This window comes from Triplophysa rosa, linkage group LG10, assembly GCF_024868665.1.
Source record: "Triplophysa rosa linkage group LG10, Trosa_1v2, whole genome shotgun sequence".
NCBI lineage: Eukaryota > Metazoa > Chordata > Actinopteri > Cypriniformes > Nemacheilidae > Triplophysa > Triplophysa rosa.
In genome coordinates this window covers 23,181,572-23,199,258 of record NC_079899.1, presented here as the reverse complement: position 1 = coordinate 23,199,258, position 17,687 = coordinate 23,181,572, and the positions used below count along the sequence as shown (strand labels likewise).

General features: G+C 37.6%; 1 protein-coding gene across 1 annotated transcript in view; it reads right to left on the bottom strand.

Moving 5' to 3' along the window:
- smyd3 (SET and MYND domain containing 3) overlaps positions 1-17,687 on the bottom strand; it is a 128,067-nt gene that overhangs the window by 94,069 nt on the left and 16,311 nt on the right. Inside the window, exons 2-5 of the mRNA XM_057343314.1 lie at positions 17,533-17,596; positions 16,019-16,126; positions 15,858-15,915; positions 12,546-12,682 (exon numbers count right to left, since the gene is read on the bottom strand). Coding sequence (XP_057199297.1) covers positions 12,546-12,682; positions 15,858-15,915; positions 16,019-16,126; positions 17,533-17,596 — 367 coding nt within the window. The remainder of the gene's footprint in view (positions 1-12,545; positions 12,683-15,857; positions 15,916-16,018; positions 16,127-17,532; positions 17,597-17,687) is intronic.

The following is a 17,687-nucleotide window of genomic DNA, read 5'->3' as shown; positions in this document are numbered from 1 at the left end:
TGCAGGAGAAAGCCCCTTTAAGAAATCTCAAAGAAGCATCTGACTCCATATCGCACACATACACACATGCCATACGAGCGATGGGAGAGCAGCTTCATGCAACATTGATTGGAATCAAAGGTTATTGATTTTCTGCTGTGACTACTGTACACCTGAGAGGATAGACAGAAAGCCATATCTGCCCTCGATTAAAAGCTGCTGGGACAAACAGATGAAAAAACAGGCAGGGGATATCTTTTTTTTTGCTAAAATATAAGGATTATAGAATCAATGTAAACCAGCAGAGTTTTTCTCCAGGGCAGGGAAATTTGTCTCTAAGAGGAACGATTACTGACAAGAGAAAATGTGTGAACGTGAAACAGAGCTTTGGGAATGATCCCAATGGCAAAAAAAACATTATTTTTTGTATGTTCCCAGAAGACGCTGTCTGGCACACTAATTATTCCAGACTCCCACGAGCCTTTTGTGTCTTCTTCCAACTAGAGGTGGACGATGAGTCGAAGTGATAAACTGGTGTTTTTCCCCACAACACACCCCTACTTATAATGATGAGAAAATCTCTCTCTATATATGATATAAGAAATAAAGAGTTCATTTGAAAAATCGTAGTTTTTCAAAAATCATGTTTTTGTATTGTGCATTCCAATGAATATCAATTAAACTGCAGTTGGGTTGTTTTGCTTAAGTAATAACAACTCAAAAAGACAGCTTACTAACACAATAAAACAAAACAAAAAACATGATTTTTGAAAATATTTAAAATCGGAGTTCTGTTTTTGCAAATAAACTCTTCAAATATATATTTCACTAATAAAGATGCATACGCATGTGCAGCATAATCACATTTTCAAACCGAAGGAAAATCTTGTGCGTAAAGAATAATAAACAAACCATCAACTTAAGCCCGCTGAGATAGAAAAGTTGTTTTATATTGCTTCTATCTACGTATATTTAATTCAACATCAAAACCCTCAAAAGGCCAACAATAAAGAAGACGCATCTGCCAAGATATGAAACCTAATGCATCTCTAAACAGATGGCTGATCCGATAATTAAAAGGTCAAAAGAGAACAAAACACTGTTTTATACAATAATTAACCTAAGACGTACAGTATACTAGCATTTGATAAAGAAAAACAATGATAGAATTTTGAAATTTTAAACTTGAAAATTTAGTACAGAGACATCAGCTAAATGAGTATACAGTACATAATGAGTACAAATCTACTTTTCCAGCATCTTCATGCTTTGTACTGTGTATAAATGTGTCTTTTTCTTAATGAATAGATGCGGCTATTTCCTACAGATCATAAATATTCTGCCTCTGCACAGTAATTACAATTAAATGTGGAGAAAGAAAGGTTGATTATCACAGCTAAAGCCAATTTCCATAACAGATGCAGTCGTGGAAAACACATTATGAACTGCAGAAAGAGAGAGAGAGAGAGAGAGAGAGAGAGATGTAAACTGCTCATGAACTACACAAATGCTCAGTTAATTAAACAAATAGGGTCTTATATCTGCCTTATAAAAACAGCACAACGCTGCCCAAACAACAGCCTCGTCTGTCGTTCAGCTAATTGACACAACCAACGGCAATCGGCTGCTGCCCAGCATTACACAGGATTAATGTGCTGGGCTGATGGGCTTCTCTGCTGTGTCGTGCAGTTTTCTTTATTGAAATAAAGAGATTGATAGGCTGCAGATACTCTGGATAACCAAGGATAGCAGGACTTGCATTACATGGTTAAACCTGAAATCATGCAATCACAAATTGTTTGTAATTAAACGAAAACAAATAAATGTGCGGTTCTATTGTATAAACTACATGCAACAATCTGGAACACTAAAGCAGATCTTATAACTGGTGCAGAAGAGAGAGAGACTGCCATGTCAAAAGCAGGTTTCTATGGCAACAGTCTGGCGGCGACCAGGGGGTTGGGAGCCGTGAATGCTTAAAGGTAATGCACGCCAGAACTCATAAATAATATTAATATATTTACAAACAATACACACTGCATGGTAAAGGTCTGGTCATTTGTAACAGAGCTGTAAAACATTTTCTTGCGACATACACAAACATTTTAGTATCTACTTACACAAATACAAAAAGAATGGTACTTGAAGAAAACTCTTGGTATTACTATCTCTAAAACACTATGTTTTTCCCATTGCATGTTAATGAATACCATGGCACTTTTGTATAGATAGTCTCATAAATAAAAGACAACACTCTGCTAAAATATTAGAGCAATTTGTGGAAAGAATGAGCCAGAACATTTTAGACCGGACTATAAGTTCCACCCTAAAAACACCTCAGAGACTTCAGCTCCTTGCTTTACAATCACAGTTATAAAGTACACGGCATCTCCGGAGTGCAACTGCACCATACAGGCTGTCCAATAAATACTGCTCCTTTAACACACACACACTTACTGTACACAAAGCTTGTGTGAGATCTCACATAATTATCATCCCGTTACTGTTCATTTTTACCCTACCCGCTGATGTGTTTGCTTTCACGCACCTTTAGCCAATCATTAAGCGCTGTTACATCACTTCCTGTAACGTGACGGAACAGACCCTCATGTTGAACGTTGTTCTACAAAGGATGCTTTTACAAGCCAAACAAAAATTGCACACAAAATGTTTATTTCTAAAATGCACAAAAATAAAAACAAGGATCTTTAGACACGGCTAAAACAAATATTATCGTTTGTTTTAGATTTAATGCAATGTGTATTCACAATTTAAGGTTCAAACACGCTGTATTTTCCACATACCGTGCATGTTTGTATCTCCTCTTTGCCCCGCCTCTCTGAAACACGCAGATTCTTTACAGAGCTCATCGCTCTGAAAAGCGGAAATGTGACGCCTCTTACCATATTTGGAACATCAGGTTCCTCTTCAATTGTACTGACAGGTACGCCCACCTTATGTGCGTATACATTTGGGTGGTCTTAAGGTCTTTGCACATACAGTCCGAAATTTTCGTATGCGTTTTTTCGTATTTGCCTCTCGTTTGTACGGTGTCTCTGAATTGTTATAAAACGCCTCTCAAAATGCTTGACGGATGCGAAAACGCAGAAAATCGAACCCGGTCCGAATTTTTTATGACGGACGAAAATATCGGCGGCAGTGTGTAAATGTGATTGACACAACGTGAGGTCGTATTTATTTTTTAACGTGCGGAAATTTCGGACGCAAATTTCGGACTCAATGTGCAATGGGCTTTAGTCACATCATACCACGAACTGACGTAGATTTGTGGGGGTGTGGTTACACGAGGCTTTTAGATAGAATGCATCTTTTGTTCCGACACTTTAATTTTTGCAGTTTTACGTGTCTAATACATGCATGGGCAACTTATAACACACCAAAGACACAGAAAAGCACGTATTCGCGCCATATGACCCCTTTAAAGACTCCAGCAAGTCCTCCTGTGAACCTGTGGAGGATGAACAGGTTCGGAATAGGATGGATGAATAAAGCGGCGAACCTTAGAAGAAAATGACACACTTGCAAATGGCATTTTAAATGTGCTTCTATTCTGGTTTAACAAAGACAACGATAAGTAAATAATTCTTTGGTTGACTTTTTAAAGGGATAGTTCAGTCATCATTCATTCACCCTCATGTTACTACTGTCCGACATGACTTTCTTTCTTTTGTGGAAAGCTAAACATGTCATCATTCAGAATCTAGGTGGTAGACAGCCTAAGTTACCATTCACTTTCATTGTTTATTGAAAAGATGCAATAAAAGTGAGGCTGTGAGCTCTAACATTTCTCATTTTGTTTCACAGAAGAAATCTGGTTAGTATGAGATGACTTTTTGATTTTAAGGTAAACTAGACCTTTAAAGTGATTCACCCCAAAATGACAATTCTGTCGTCATTTACTCACCCTCTTGTCATTTTAAACCTGTATGACTTTCTTTCTTCTGCACGACACAAAAGAAGATATTTTGAAGAATGTCGTTGGGTGAGTAAATGATAAAAGTCATTTTTGGGTAAACTCTCACTTTAAGAGTGTAAACACTGTTGCACACCCAAACCTAAACAAGTCTAGATCAACCAATGAGTTTGTGATGGAACAAATAAAGTTTCGCTTTATTAAATATCTGTTGTTCATTTTGTAGTGTTTTGCCTGTTGTCTATGGTGGGAACAAACCAATACTCAGTTTCCAATGACAGTAAATTAAACGAGATGTTTACTGACAGTGCAACCAGTGAATAATTCAAATAAACATAAAAGAAAGCAGACAGACAGACAGAGGTCTTCAGTTTAGGAAGTTCGAAAACAATCTCTAAAAACGCATTTACACATCATACCCACCAGCATCGGCTTCATCTATTGTAAATCAAGGCAATGCTGTGCAAAATAACAGCGACGCAGTCTGTAACTCCACACAACATCGCATTACAGTAATGATTCATTACAAAGGAGAAACATCAAAAGATAATTAATTACAAACTTAGACTAGTGCCAAAAAACTCAACTCTGTCTGCCTGCAGTGACAAACTCGAGCAAACAAAGCGGGGCGAGCATAAATCATTCATTATCCTATTACGGCTGTGATCTGGGGTGAGAGAGAAACAAACGCAGTGTAAACAGTGAAAGAAACACACAGTTGTGTGTCCAGAACTACAGGAAGAGAGAAGCTAATCTGTGTGTGCGATTGGTCTTCGAAAGCAGAATCTTAGAGTGCTGCGGTAAATTTTAATGACAGTGTTGTTTTACCCCTTTAGAGCCAGTTGGCAGGAACAAATAGACTTGATACAAGCCAACGTCTGTAATAGTACTTTGAACTTTTATTGGAAGCGTGTGATGATTTCATCGGATAGCACGAACCGTCAACACTTACAGTGAAGATTAAACAAATTGATTCTAGATAAATGTATCTGTCTTTAGAAAGTAAAAACAAATAAGTCAAAAATAAAAATGAATTCTGCAAATTAACTAAAACAAAGATTTTAAAGGGATAGTTTGCCTAAAGAAATGTATTTATTTACCCTCATGCTATTTAAAACCTTGTCAAACACAAAAGAAGATATTTTGAGAAATGGCTCAGTGGTTTTGTCTGCATATAATAAAAGTCAATAGGGGCCAATGACGTTTGGTGACCAACATTCTTTATAATATCTTCTTATTTTGTGTTCTGCAGAAGAAAGACATACAGATTTGAAATGACATGAGGGTGAGAAAATTATTTTTTAGTGAACTATCCCTTTAAGAATACGAATCAAGCACAATAGGATGAGAAACCTTCATTAAGAATGTAAATATGGTGGATTTAGATTTCATCAGCCCCAAGCGTCTTAGTCCATGGAATGAAGAACTATCCTCTCTTTTTCCCTACAGTAGGCTTTAAGTGATTGTTGGACTGTGGATACAGCACCTCTGTGGTGTGTATTGCAGGGTTACGGCCCGGTCGGGATAAAGAATTGAGCGGGGCGTAAAGCAGAACCTGCTGCGGGAGGACACAGTTACACTTATTGCTCCATCACTGCTCCTTATTTCTCCTTATCAGCGAGACGCAGCAGTCTATCGCAGGGTGTGAGCACGGCGAACGACACATTTTGTCTGACACAAACAGGAAGCTATAAATATATGGCAGGGTCTGACCGCTCGACACTCATATGATCTTTGCCCTCTTCTTAATTTGCTGTGGTTACGTCGATGTTTGTGTAAACGAAAGTGCATTAAGTTTAATTTTAATGGCAATTACAATCTGTGCACTCATTCACACGTTGTTGATGAAGAACATGCTGCAATGAATTATGGGAAGCATAATCAGGGATTAAATTGCACAGACGGTGTCAGGACAAAATTGCGTTCGGATAGACTCGCAGTATAAAATGTGTCCCGTGTTGCCAGGCGTATGTCAGCGCTGACGCACACACATTGTGCTCAGAATAGTAATGGGCCATTTTACTGGCTCTCCTTCTACTAACCCAGACCCCCCACTAAACACACGAACATGTCTGCTTTTCTATCACGATGCGGACTTCCCATTACCTTCTTCTATTGTTTCATAATGAACTAATCAAATTTTCTATTTCCTATATTATAAAAAAAATCTCATAAGAAATGTTCCCCAAAAGGCGATTATAGACTTTTTCCATTTCTTCTCACAATGAAGGTAAAACCTGACCCACATACGCATTCGTCCAATACTCACAATTAGCTACAGTCACTCCCTTTAAACACGCAACCAAACCAAATACTCGCCTAGAACGAATGAGCGAGTAAACATGCAGATGCCAACACGCAACACTTTGCATGTCGAAGCAAGAGGGGCTTTTCTGCTCTATTCAACGCCTCAAATGAACCAGGACCCTTGGTGTGTCATCAATAAACACAATCACGGTCCTTCAGAGAAGGCCAAGAGCCCCAACAGACAAGACAAACTGTTTATTTGAGTTATATACAGTCTATAAATACGTGAACTATTACCTCAAAGACACAGTGATGTTTAAGAGCACACTGCCCCCTGTTGGTACAGCTGGCACAATTCACACATTTTGACTTCGAAGACAATGAAGTGTGACTGCAGGTGCTGGCAGTTCGGCTCACACACCAAAAACTCACAGATCACCTTTCTACAGTTTTCATTTTCAAGCTCTTTAGTAAGTACGGGTGCTCGCTTGAACGAAGTCAGAAACCGATGTTCCTGCGTTAGGAGTGCAGAGGTGATGGGTTCGGTACAAAGGGAACATAGATAATGTTCAAATGTTCTCCTTGAATGCACTGTAAATTGCTTTTGGAACATCTGCCAAATACATAGATGAACATACAGTACTAATAATCTAATATGTTAATCAGAAGATCTGATATTACAACAAACACTGTTTTAAAGAACCACATAGCATACTATAGGCCAGTGGTCGGGAAAACAAATGCTCATTTTACACAAACCTATAAATAGTACATTTAGAAAAACTGAAAATTTTTCCAATGGCTGTAGAATATAGAGAAATATTTCTACAGGATGTGCAGGAAGACTGAACAACGTCGTAATATTCCCATAAAGAACGTGAGGTTTGAAAACCATGGGAAAGTACGTTAAAGTCTTAATAAAGTTTAAGTTTGAGCAATGTTCACATTCTCAGCTCTGATCACCGACCCGTCTGGAAACCCATGATTTATTCTCAAGGGCCTGCAGTGATGTGCACACAATCAGAGCTGTATATAAACATTTGTCATGCCATGATAAAGACGTCCAACTTTTCCAGCTTTATCTTTATGGTCTGTTAGGCTAATCGAATATAAAACAAATTGAGGCATTTGTTTGCTTCTGAGGCTTCAGCGGATGATGTAATGAAAATCAGCAGACATGTGTCTGAGAAACATTCAGGACAATCTTCACTGTAATCTGTCCAATGTATTCACCAAAGATGACCCCAACATGAGAGTCCTGTGATCACGTTTTCAACAATATAACCTCAAGCTAAAGTGCTTTAAGCTAAATGATGTCCACACACAGAAAAAACTATATTTCATTGGGGAACATTGACGGGCACGCTGAAAGGGGTCATTAATGGGCACAAGAAAAGCATACGGACAGTGACAGAACTGAGTAAGGCCATGTCCTCTTATTAAGAGACAGCGCTAGCCCACCCAGAGCCCCGTCGACGTGACCTCTGACCTCTGGTTCTTAAAAAACAGAACTGAAACATATGCTTGCGGAGCTCTGACAGAAGGAAAATGCCCTGTAACATATCATCTTTCATTTGCTCTTAATTCATATATGACATTGAGTGTAAAACGGGGGGGGTTAAGATTTGCTCAAAATCTGCTGCCGGGAAGAATGTTAAATAACGCATGACTCACCCGGTCGAGTCTCATCTGAGAGCCATGTTTTGTCAAAATACTCATTAGCGAAATGAAATAAAACAGTACACTTTAAATGTACAACACAACTTAAAACAAAAAATAAAAACACTTTCTAAAATAATTGAATATACATTGTAATCTATGCTCATGAATTACAGGGAGACAGATGGAGAGCAAGAAAGAGACACGCATATAGAGATAGACAGACAGACAGACAAATAGATAGACTGATAAATAGACAGATAGACAAAGAAAGAGAGAGGACAGGTCTTTCGGTCCTTGGATGCTGGTTTTGTCATGAAGTATGCTTTTATTAAAAATGTTGCCCATTTGTGGTGTGTCATGCACAGATGGGTCTTCTTTTGATCTCTTACCCAGACAACTCAGCTGGGGACAACAGGCCATTATAAGATACAGACAAATAAAACAAACTAGAGGACATATAAAATATTAATGACGCATAATAAAGCAGATGTTCAAGACGGGTAAAACAAGGAAACGTGCAGAAAAGTAACAGCACAAAAAATGTTAGGAACATTTTAAACAGAGCTTTATGATTTTAAAGAACCATTTTCTTAGACTAATTATGTCTAAAATGCAAACTAGATGAAAATGGAAAAAGTAAAAAAATGACTGCTAAAAAATACAACATGAGTAGAGATGCACCGATCCGCCGATATGCTGTCAATCAAAAAAGCACAAAAAAAATGCAATGAATTTGTGCTCTGTATATAGAAAATTTTAAGACAGATCACCAGTTTTGTTCAATAATATATTATATAAATCAAGGTTATTTTAGTTTACTAAAATTAAAACTTTGAAAACTTCTCTGTTCATTGAAATCAAAAAATATATATACCTAAAAATTATGGGGAAAAACAATTGAAATGTTGCCTCAAAAATAAATTGAAATAAGTTTAAAGCACTAAAATTATAATAATAAACAAAAACTGAAATAAAACTAAAATAGAAATTAATTAATATTATATAGCAACATAAAAAAAAATAATAATAATTATAAAATGACAAAAGCATATACCAAAATTGCTAAAACTTTAACTAAAATTAACATAAAAACTAAAGATCTAAAAATAAAAGCTAATTAAAAAAGAATAATAAAACTAAATAAAACTAAAATGAAAACTATAATAACTCTGATATAAATGAATAATGTCAGAAAGTTGAGAAATATTCATTTAATCTTCGATATCGGGATTGGCAGATCGGTATCGGTGGAGAAGTTTAGTATCGGTGCATGTCTAAAAATGAGTGCTCTCAATTTAACATTGTTAACAAAATGCTGATACTGTATGCCTCCCATTGAGTGAAGGTTTGCAAAAGTGCAAAAATATTCTTTAAAGAATATTTAGGATGACAGTATAAAACTTCTAAAAATAAAAAATAAAAAGTGTGCTTTTTAAAAAGTGCTATCAGTTTCTTTTTAGCTAATACTGTATATATGGAAGAATTAAACTGTCTTTTTTGTTTTATCCGAGCAGTCAAACCCTGGACAATAACATTAGCAAGCTCTACAACTGCAATAAGAGTGATAGATTCACTTCGGTCTCTCTGGATCTGGATTTTAATCTGAATTCACATCTTCACACACTTCTCCCATGTTTCAGGCACTTTAATTGTAGTATTTGCTTGGTACCAACTCTGATTCTTCCTTAATATGAATAAATACAATAAATTACACTATCAACCAAACAACCCCTGAGGAACTTTGGCTGTATGTAGGGATAAATATGAAATGAAACAACAGAATTAGTTGCAGTAAACGGCGTACACTTTCCGTCTGATTTGAAATGGAAATCATTTGAGGAGCGTGGATGCATGTTTTCACACCGCTCAATTGATGGGCTGATGGGCTCAGTGTTGGATTAACACGGCTCAACATGTTTGTAATGCTAAACACTGCGCACCGAGCCAATGAAGCAGAAGTGAGCTCGCATGAAGAGAGGTTTACAGTATTAGGCTCAGAAGCAGCACATTTCTTCAAGTTTATGCACATTTGTATACACCCACACCCAAAATGAAATATTCATCCTGGGTTTAACTGTATCTCATTAGGATTAGAGTGAAAGAATGAGAATGTGTGTGTGAGAGAGACAGAGACAGAGACAGAGACAGAGAGAGAGTCTCATGTGTACTGACAGAGCAGCAGAGACTCAAGAAAATGAAATAAAAGGGACTAAAAGAAAGAGATTCTTTAAGTTGCATTATGGGAAAATAATGCATTCAAAATGAGTCCCACTACTTTTTCCCTCCACCGTGCAATTCCAGCACACCCAAACAGACATTTCTTCACATTATCTCATTTCTGACAAGAAAATGTCACAACTCAATCCATCACCACTTCTAACATGCTCAGCCGTCTCTACAATGAATGAGCTCTATGACTGACAGAATGACAAATTAAGCTTTGAGGATTTTTAGAAATATAAACATATACAGACTATATACAGACTACAGTGACCCCAAGAAGAGTTTGGGCACTTAAAATATGACATGATGACAGGTATTTTTTGTATGCAGGCATCTCCAACCTCACAGGAATTCGCACTATTTTACAAGGTGGCTAATTTGTATGAATGAATTATTCGAAAAAAACAATACCGAAGCCCCTCCCCTAAACCTAACATCACTGGCGCTATAGCAAAATGTACTAAAAGTACGAACAAGATCTAAGGAAAATGTATACAAATTAGCCACCTCGTAGAATATTAAGTTATGAATTCCTGTTAGATTGTGTTGGCGTCTCTGACTCGCTCAGAAGAAGCAACAATGATACAAAGCAACAACACAAAAAGACTATTAAGAATGTAGTGATAGGGCCGATTTTTGTCACTTGATTATTGATTTGATATATTGTCATTTTCTTGTCATTATTGCCCATTTCATTTGATAGAATTAGAGTTCTTGGCTGTATCCAATCATTTTCATTGAACATGAATGGAACAGAATTACACAAATACATCACACCAACTTTGCACAGTACGCCTGTACACAACGTGATGTGGTGCACATGTGTGCGTGCAGCTACGAAAATAAAACCAAAAGCAAATATTAGCCACAAAGTCTTCTTAATGCGAAGCTCTGTGCATGTCTGAAACTAAACGATCACATAACTCACATCTCTCCTCAGCAGTGTTAAGAATTGAATTAAAAATGCTTATCGGAAACACACTCGGCCCTTTGATGCTTTATAAGCATAGATGGCTGCTGGCTGTCTCTTATATGAAACAGGTGCCCGAGTTCACATGCAACAGGCATTTGTTTGTACCGGGCCAGATGTGCAACCCCTTCTGTGTTTACAATGCGATCCTGAGGAGACGATCACCACGTTCGTCCCGAAACGTATCTTTTCGCTCAATGTGTTCACAATTACGGTCAAAAGTGGCGGACGGTAAACAAGCACATAAAACCGATTCTCACAGGAATCCAAACAAACGATCTCACTGACACATCTGTAAATAAACTCTGACTTGAGCATGCACCTGGGTCATCCACGAAGGGAGAACTGCAGAGGATTGTGGGATAGCCCTCGAGGGATAGGAGTAAAGCATTTAACAATACTGGTTTTGATTTAGACCACATTTTGCGACTGCGATTTTTTATCAACTCTTTGGTGCGAGTCCCACGGTAAAGTGGTGGTTTATCATGGTCAGTGTTGGGTGTAACTAGTTACTAAGTAATTAGTTACTGTAATTAAAGTAATTAAGGGATTACTCAATTTTTCTGTAATTTAATTAGTTACTTCTGATGTAATTAAACTAAATACTTTGTGTAATATTTGTGTGTGCAATAGTGGAATTGACATCAAAATTCAAAGTCTAACTTTAAAATCTGTGCTTTAATGTATCACTCTCACATTTGTAATACTTTGTTCAGTTAATAATACTACTTTATGTAGTTTTATATTATTTATTTGAATGAATTAAAAGAGCCGTTTCATGTCTATCCTTGAATCACTTAATTAATCAAGGTTGATGTAGAATATAGAAAGTAATTAGTAATAAGTAATTAAATACTTTTTGGAAAGAGTAATTTGTACAGTAATCTAATTACACTGTTGAACATGTAATTAGTAACTAGTAGTTAATTACTTTTTCAGAGTAACTTGCCCAACACTGATCATGGTACTCTGACATAAAGAATGGTTTTCGTATTCATGTAATATGCTATTTGAATGGTAAGGTACTTCGAAGAATACCATGGTACCACCACGGTACAGTACATGCCCAAAACATGATATTGCCATGATCCTAGGTTTATTCACAGATCTTTTAGTACTTTTCACAACATCGCAATCAAATAATAATCATTTGACTGCAAAATTCTAAGTGTAAAGTAGTTCCCAATTTCAAACCCTATGGGCCTCTTATTACCGACACTCCATTAAACATATTGTATGATACGATATTGGTGGAACAAAAACACATCAAAACTAAACTGAAACATGAAATAACCTAATTTAGATTCTATAAACAACTATGAAGAAAAAACCTGCAAATAATAGCAACACAAATTCACAGCAGGACGGAACAATAACCGAGTCGCTCAGTATGTGGCCGCACGCTCGACGCGACATCCTGACAGTATTCGCAACGCCACGTTAGATTCGGTGTTACACCCCGGCGATCTAAGAGCCGCCCCCCGCTGGCTACACTATGAGCGGTGTATTTGACAATAAAAGGACACTTACTCTGGCGAGCAGGTTGATGGGGTCGAGGCCTGGAGGAAGCTGAGAAAAATCACAGTTCGCCTCACTGAGATAAACCTGCAGGGTAGAGCAGAGATGCTCCAGACCTTCCTTCTTCTCATCGCACATATCCTCCAGGTCTAAAGACATAGAAAAGAGCTTCAACACTATGTTTATATGAATGATTTTAAAACATGACACTCGGATGTTTTCAGAAGGTAATAGTATACTACTTTATATTGAACACTGTATTGAAAGATTAGCATATTCATGCACTTGAATAGAATACTCCACAACTCCATAAGTATGTATTTTGGGGGTTGTTTGCTGAATACATGTATTCTAGAATACATGCTGAAGTTTTTTTTAGGGTTTTAAGCACGACAATATTGCCATAGTCGATGCACCAAAAACGTATTTCAATGGTATATGTCCAAAGAACACGGTTTTATGTGCTGGGGTTGCACCGCTGTATTCTTTAGGATACATTTAGCCCTTAAAAAATATTAACCGTGGTTTTACTACAAATAAAACCAAACGACATGGTTACTATAGTTAAATCATGGTAACTGTGAATGAACAATGGTTTTGACGCAGTTGACCCTCCATTGACTACCATAGTAGGAAAAATGGCTTCGTAAATTTCTCTGTTCTGTTGAACACGAAAGAAGATATTTGAAACAATGTAGGAAAGCAAACAGTTCTTGGGCACTTTTGACTACCATTGTCATTTTCCTACCATAGTAGTCAATGGTGACCAAGAACTGTTTGGTAACAAGCATTCTTCCAAATATCTTTCTCTGTGTTCATCAGAACAAAGAAATGTATACAGATTTGGAACAACTCGAGGGTGAGTACATGATTTTTGGGGGGTGAACTCTCCCTTTAAACATAGTCAAAGACCCTGTTTATACCTGGTATTAAGATGCGTTTTGGTCGATCGGATCACAAGTGGACGAATGAGACGCGTGGCCGTTTACACCTGGTGTTTTAATCCGTCTCTTTTGTCCACTTTCAACCCCTTCTGTCCTGATTTCTTCGAGGGGAGGGTTCATGGGCGAGTAAATACATCGGCCTTTTCTGATCTTTCGATCGAATGGACGAAATAAGCGCATGCAAAATCGACCAAAACTCATCTTAATACCAGGTGTAAACAGGGCCTAAAATGGGTTGTTGGTCTCATGTGCTCAGCACATGGTTTAAAACCCATCTAATACCTACAAACCCGGCCAAGAAACTGGCAAAGACCTTCAAAGCTGTATATTTCTTCAGCAGAGTAGATGCCTATGAAGACAAAAAGAGCTAGTGTGTTTGTGTACGTGTTCATGAAAGAATCGCTGCAGTGTGATTTATGACGGCTTTGCCAAACATATGGGCTTCACCATTAACCCTCCTGCTCTGATCCATTTTCCTCAAACACACCATCAATGAAGTACAATGTGCCGCAGATAGAGTCGACGCAGCCTGTCCCTCTCTCTCACACACACACACGCATGCCGAGTGTCATGAAGGCAGACACACACGGCAGTAAGAATCTACAGATTCAACGCATAAATCTGGTGCAGTCCATGTAGCTTCTTTTCCTTGCATATTTTTTATCTCTCACATACAGACCCGGATAATATTGCTTGGGTTTGTATGATAAACTGACATACAAATTTAAAATCTGTTCTTTAGGTTATCACAATTTATTTATGACTATATTACAGATAGCAGGTGGTCAATGAGGGTCTGTGGGTGGCCAGACTAAAAACAATTGGGAATATACACTTCGCACTTCTTGTGGATTGAGAGACTTTACGTGCGTTAGTGGAATTTAAGTAGAATTTGAAACTACGCGATGGTCACCTTAACACTTTTAATACTTTTACTTTTCTTTCTCTACAAGAAAATAAATAGGGACTGGATTACAAAAAGCACTATTAAAGATAATATTAGAGATATGTTCCCTTTATAAAAATCATTTATTCCCCCTCATGTCATTCAAAACCTGTTTATGACTCATCTGTGCGACACAAAAGAAGATATTTTGAGAAATGTGTCAGTGGTTTTGTGTTCATACAATGGAAGTCAATGGGGACCAATGTTGTTTGGTTAACGACATTCTTCGAAATATCTTCTTTTGTGTTCTTCAGAAGAAGGGTGAATAAATGATGAAAGAATTTTCATTTGTGCACGAGCTATCCCTTTCAATCTCATTTTAGCCATTGGCTATCCACCACCTGACTCTCTAAACATCATCACCTATCTGTTGACCAATAGTTTAAAAGCATTACAGGTGCAGATGGCGAGAGATCAAGTGAAATGATTAACTGCTGCCATTCTGTTTGCCTAAAGGTCTATGCACAGATCTCGGCATTAATTGGCACGGCCACAAAAACGAGGGTTTGATAGATTTCATGAAATAATGCATGAGTCGAGGTGAGCGAGAGGCTTACGCCGGGTGTCTCGTAAGGCCGTTTGTGTGATGAGGGAGCACAGGTTCACAGGAGCCTCCATAAGGGCCATCTATGGGATTACATCTCTAATGGCGGCACATTACTTATGACAGAATAGGAAAGAGCCAGACCGGTTAGAAGTCCGAGGCTTATTGTGACAAAATAGCCAATTACTTCTGAGGAGCCGAGGGCCGCAGGGGAATTTTTAACAAAGGGCTCGAACTGACGAACGGAGAGACATTCATAACGTTACAATAAACTCCTGCCAGGAAGTGACATTTATTCACCTTTCATTATAGAAAATCGAATCTTTCAAACTCGCAAGATCAATCTTACCGGTGATGGCAACTTAAAGGAGTAGTTCACCAAATTTTTTTAAATTCTCTTATAATTTACTTGTGCCATCCTAGATGTACACATTTTACTTTCGTCAGATAAACGTACAAATCATTTTTTATTGAAATGCTGCCATGTTATCTTTCTATATGGGGGTCGACATGGCGAAGCTCCAAAAAGCACATCCATCATTAAAGTAATCCCGTATTCTGAAGCAAACTAATTCGTACGTGAGAGAAAACCATTAATTTATTACCATTTATTTAGCAAAACTGAAACCAAAACAAGCTTATCTGCTAACAAAAATTAAATGGCGACACGTAGATAACTTCCAATCTCATTGGTTCTTGGTCTCGTGACTAGTTGCCAATAGATGAGATTTAAAATTATAAATGTGGCACAAGAGCGAATAAATGAAGAGAGAATTTTCATTTTTGGATGAACTATTCCTTTAAAAATGTGCTACTACATGAGAGAATGCAACAGAAATCTTGTTAGGACACAGCGTTGGGCCCTTAAAAGTAAGCATATAGCAACTTACGAGACTGGTGTTCAGATATCGAATACAGCTCATCCTTGTCGCTTTCTGATTGGCTGAGCTGCGGGAAAAAAAGAAGATGAGAGCTGAACACTTTAAATGCAAAACAAAAGTGGAACAAGTGTCTACGCTCCCGATACGTGATGCGATCTGATTTCACATACCAGTTTAAAAATGATTCTGGCGACCAGTCGTACGGAGTCGGTGGGGATTCTGGGCTGGAGGCGCTTTAGACATTTGCATTCTCTCTTGTGCTCGGACCAAGCTTGTTTCTGTGAGAGAAGGAAGAAATTTAATAAAGCACCATACAAAAGATTTCACAAACAAACACGAAGCTGTGATCTTCAGTCATAGCTCAGATCTGTGGTTGAACGTGCCTGCTGTGAGAAATCTCCCTTTAGAGGGAATTATGATGAAAGAACGCCCTACAATTAAAAAAAGACAAAGCAAACTTGACAACCACGAGGGCCTGGAGAAGACATTGATGCCTTTGCTATTTTAGAGCAGCACGGTGTCTAAGTTTGCGACAGATGATGGAATTGTAGAAAGTTTGGCAGTTTGTGCGACAGATAAGTGACTTTAGAAGCCTGGAAAATGCTGAGCAACTCTTTAAATGCACAATGTTTTACAGGTGTATGGCTCCAAGCACCAAACTGGATCCCATGCAAGTTTTCTTTCTGACTGCTGCCAGGTCATAAAAGCACATAAAGGAACCAGAGGAATTTTTGTCTTGTTAGACAGAAATGGTCGTCATATTTCAAGTGAAGTCAAATGACTGATTTTTACAAGATATTCATGATATCAGATATCTCTGAAGAGTTTCAACCAGGGTCCAAAAATTCCACAGCTAAAAAAATATTTTGTTATAGATTTTTTAATTAAATAACGCCACAGTTTCATGATTAGTAAGAAATTTTGGTAACATAACAACGTTGTATTTGGTAATAGCATGTACATTAGCTCACATAAACTAACAATAAACAATATCAAATTAACAAAATAAATGTTTGCGTTTATTTAATACTTGTGTGTGGCCTGTATACTTCTATGTGTATATATAAATGCAGAGGTTGCACTAGACTTTATTATTGTCCGTCATTATGGTGCAAGGTGGCGTTACGTGGTAATTAGCATGTTCGTGACGTTGTTCGCTGTACTTGCCTTTACTCTCGGAACTGAATGCCCAATAAAGTAACAATGACAGGTGCTTGTAAATGGTGTTACTCACAAGTAAGCTGCGGTTTGGTCATTAATGTGCTGCTTCTGCCGCTCACTGAACAGAGAAGATGCACAGAGAGACATTTTTCCACTCAATGTATTTTAAATACATGTATGTTTGTGTTTTATATAGACATATAAATATACACTCCACACACACATTTATTTTGGAATCGTTTAATCGCTTAATCGATTTGACAGCACTAAAATTAACTCACTGATATTTGACAGCACAGACAAAATTTGGGGGTTCTAAAGAAGGAAGTTAGTCTGGATTTGGATTCTTATAAGGATGACAATAGTAATGCATAATTTTTTTCCTTTTTTAATGTATACATTACCACTATAACCTGTAAGAAATGTAACTGATAAAACAATAACATTCAATTTTAAATATTCTGACTCATTTGGAAATCTCTCTGAAGATTAAGACCTAACAGAATTTGTGAAGAGCTCTTACCTGACACTGAGCACTGCAGTAACGGGCCGTCTTACACTGAGAGCATCTTAATAAGCTTTCACCCCTATAAAAAAATACACGAGAGAGAGAGAGAGAGAGAGAGAGAGAGCGAGAGAGAGAGAGAGAGAGAGAGAGAGAGAGAGAGAGAGAGAGAG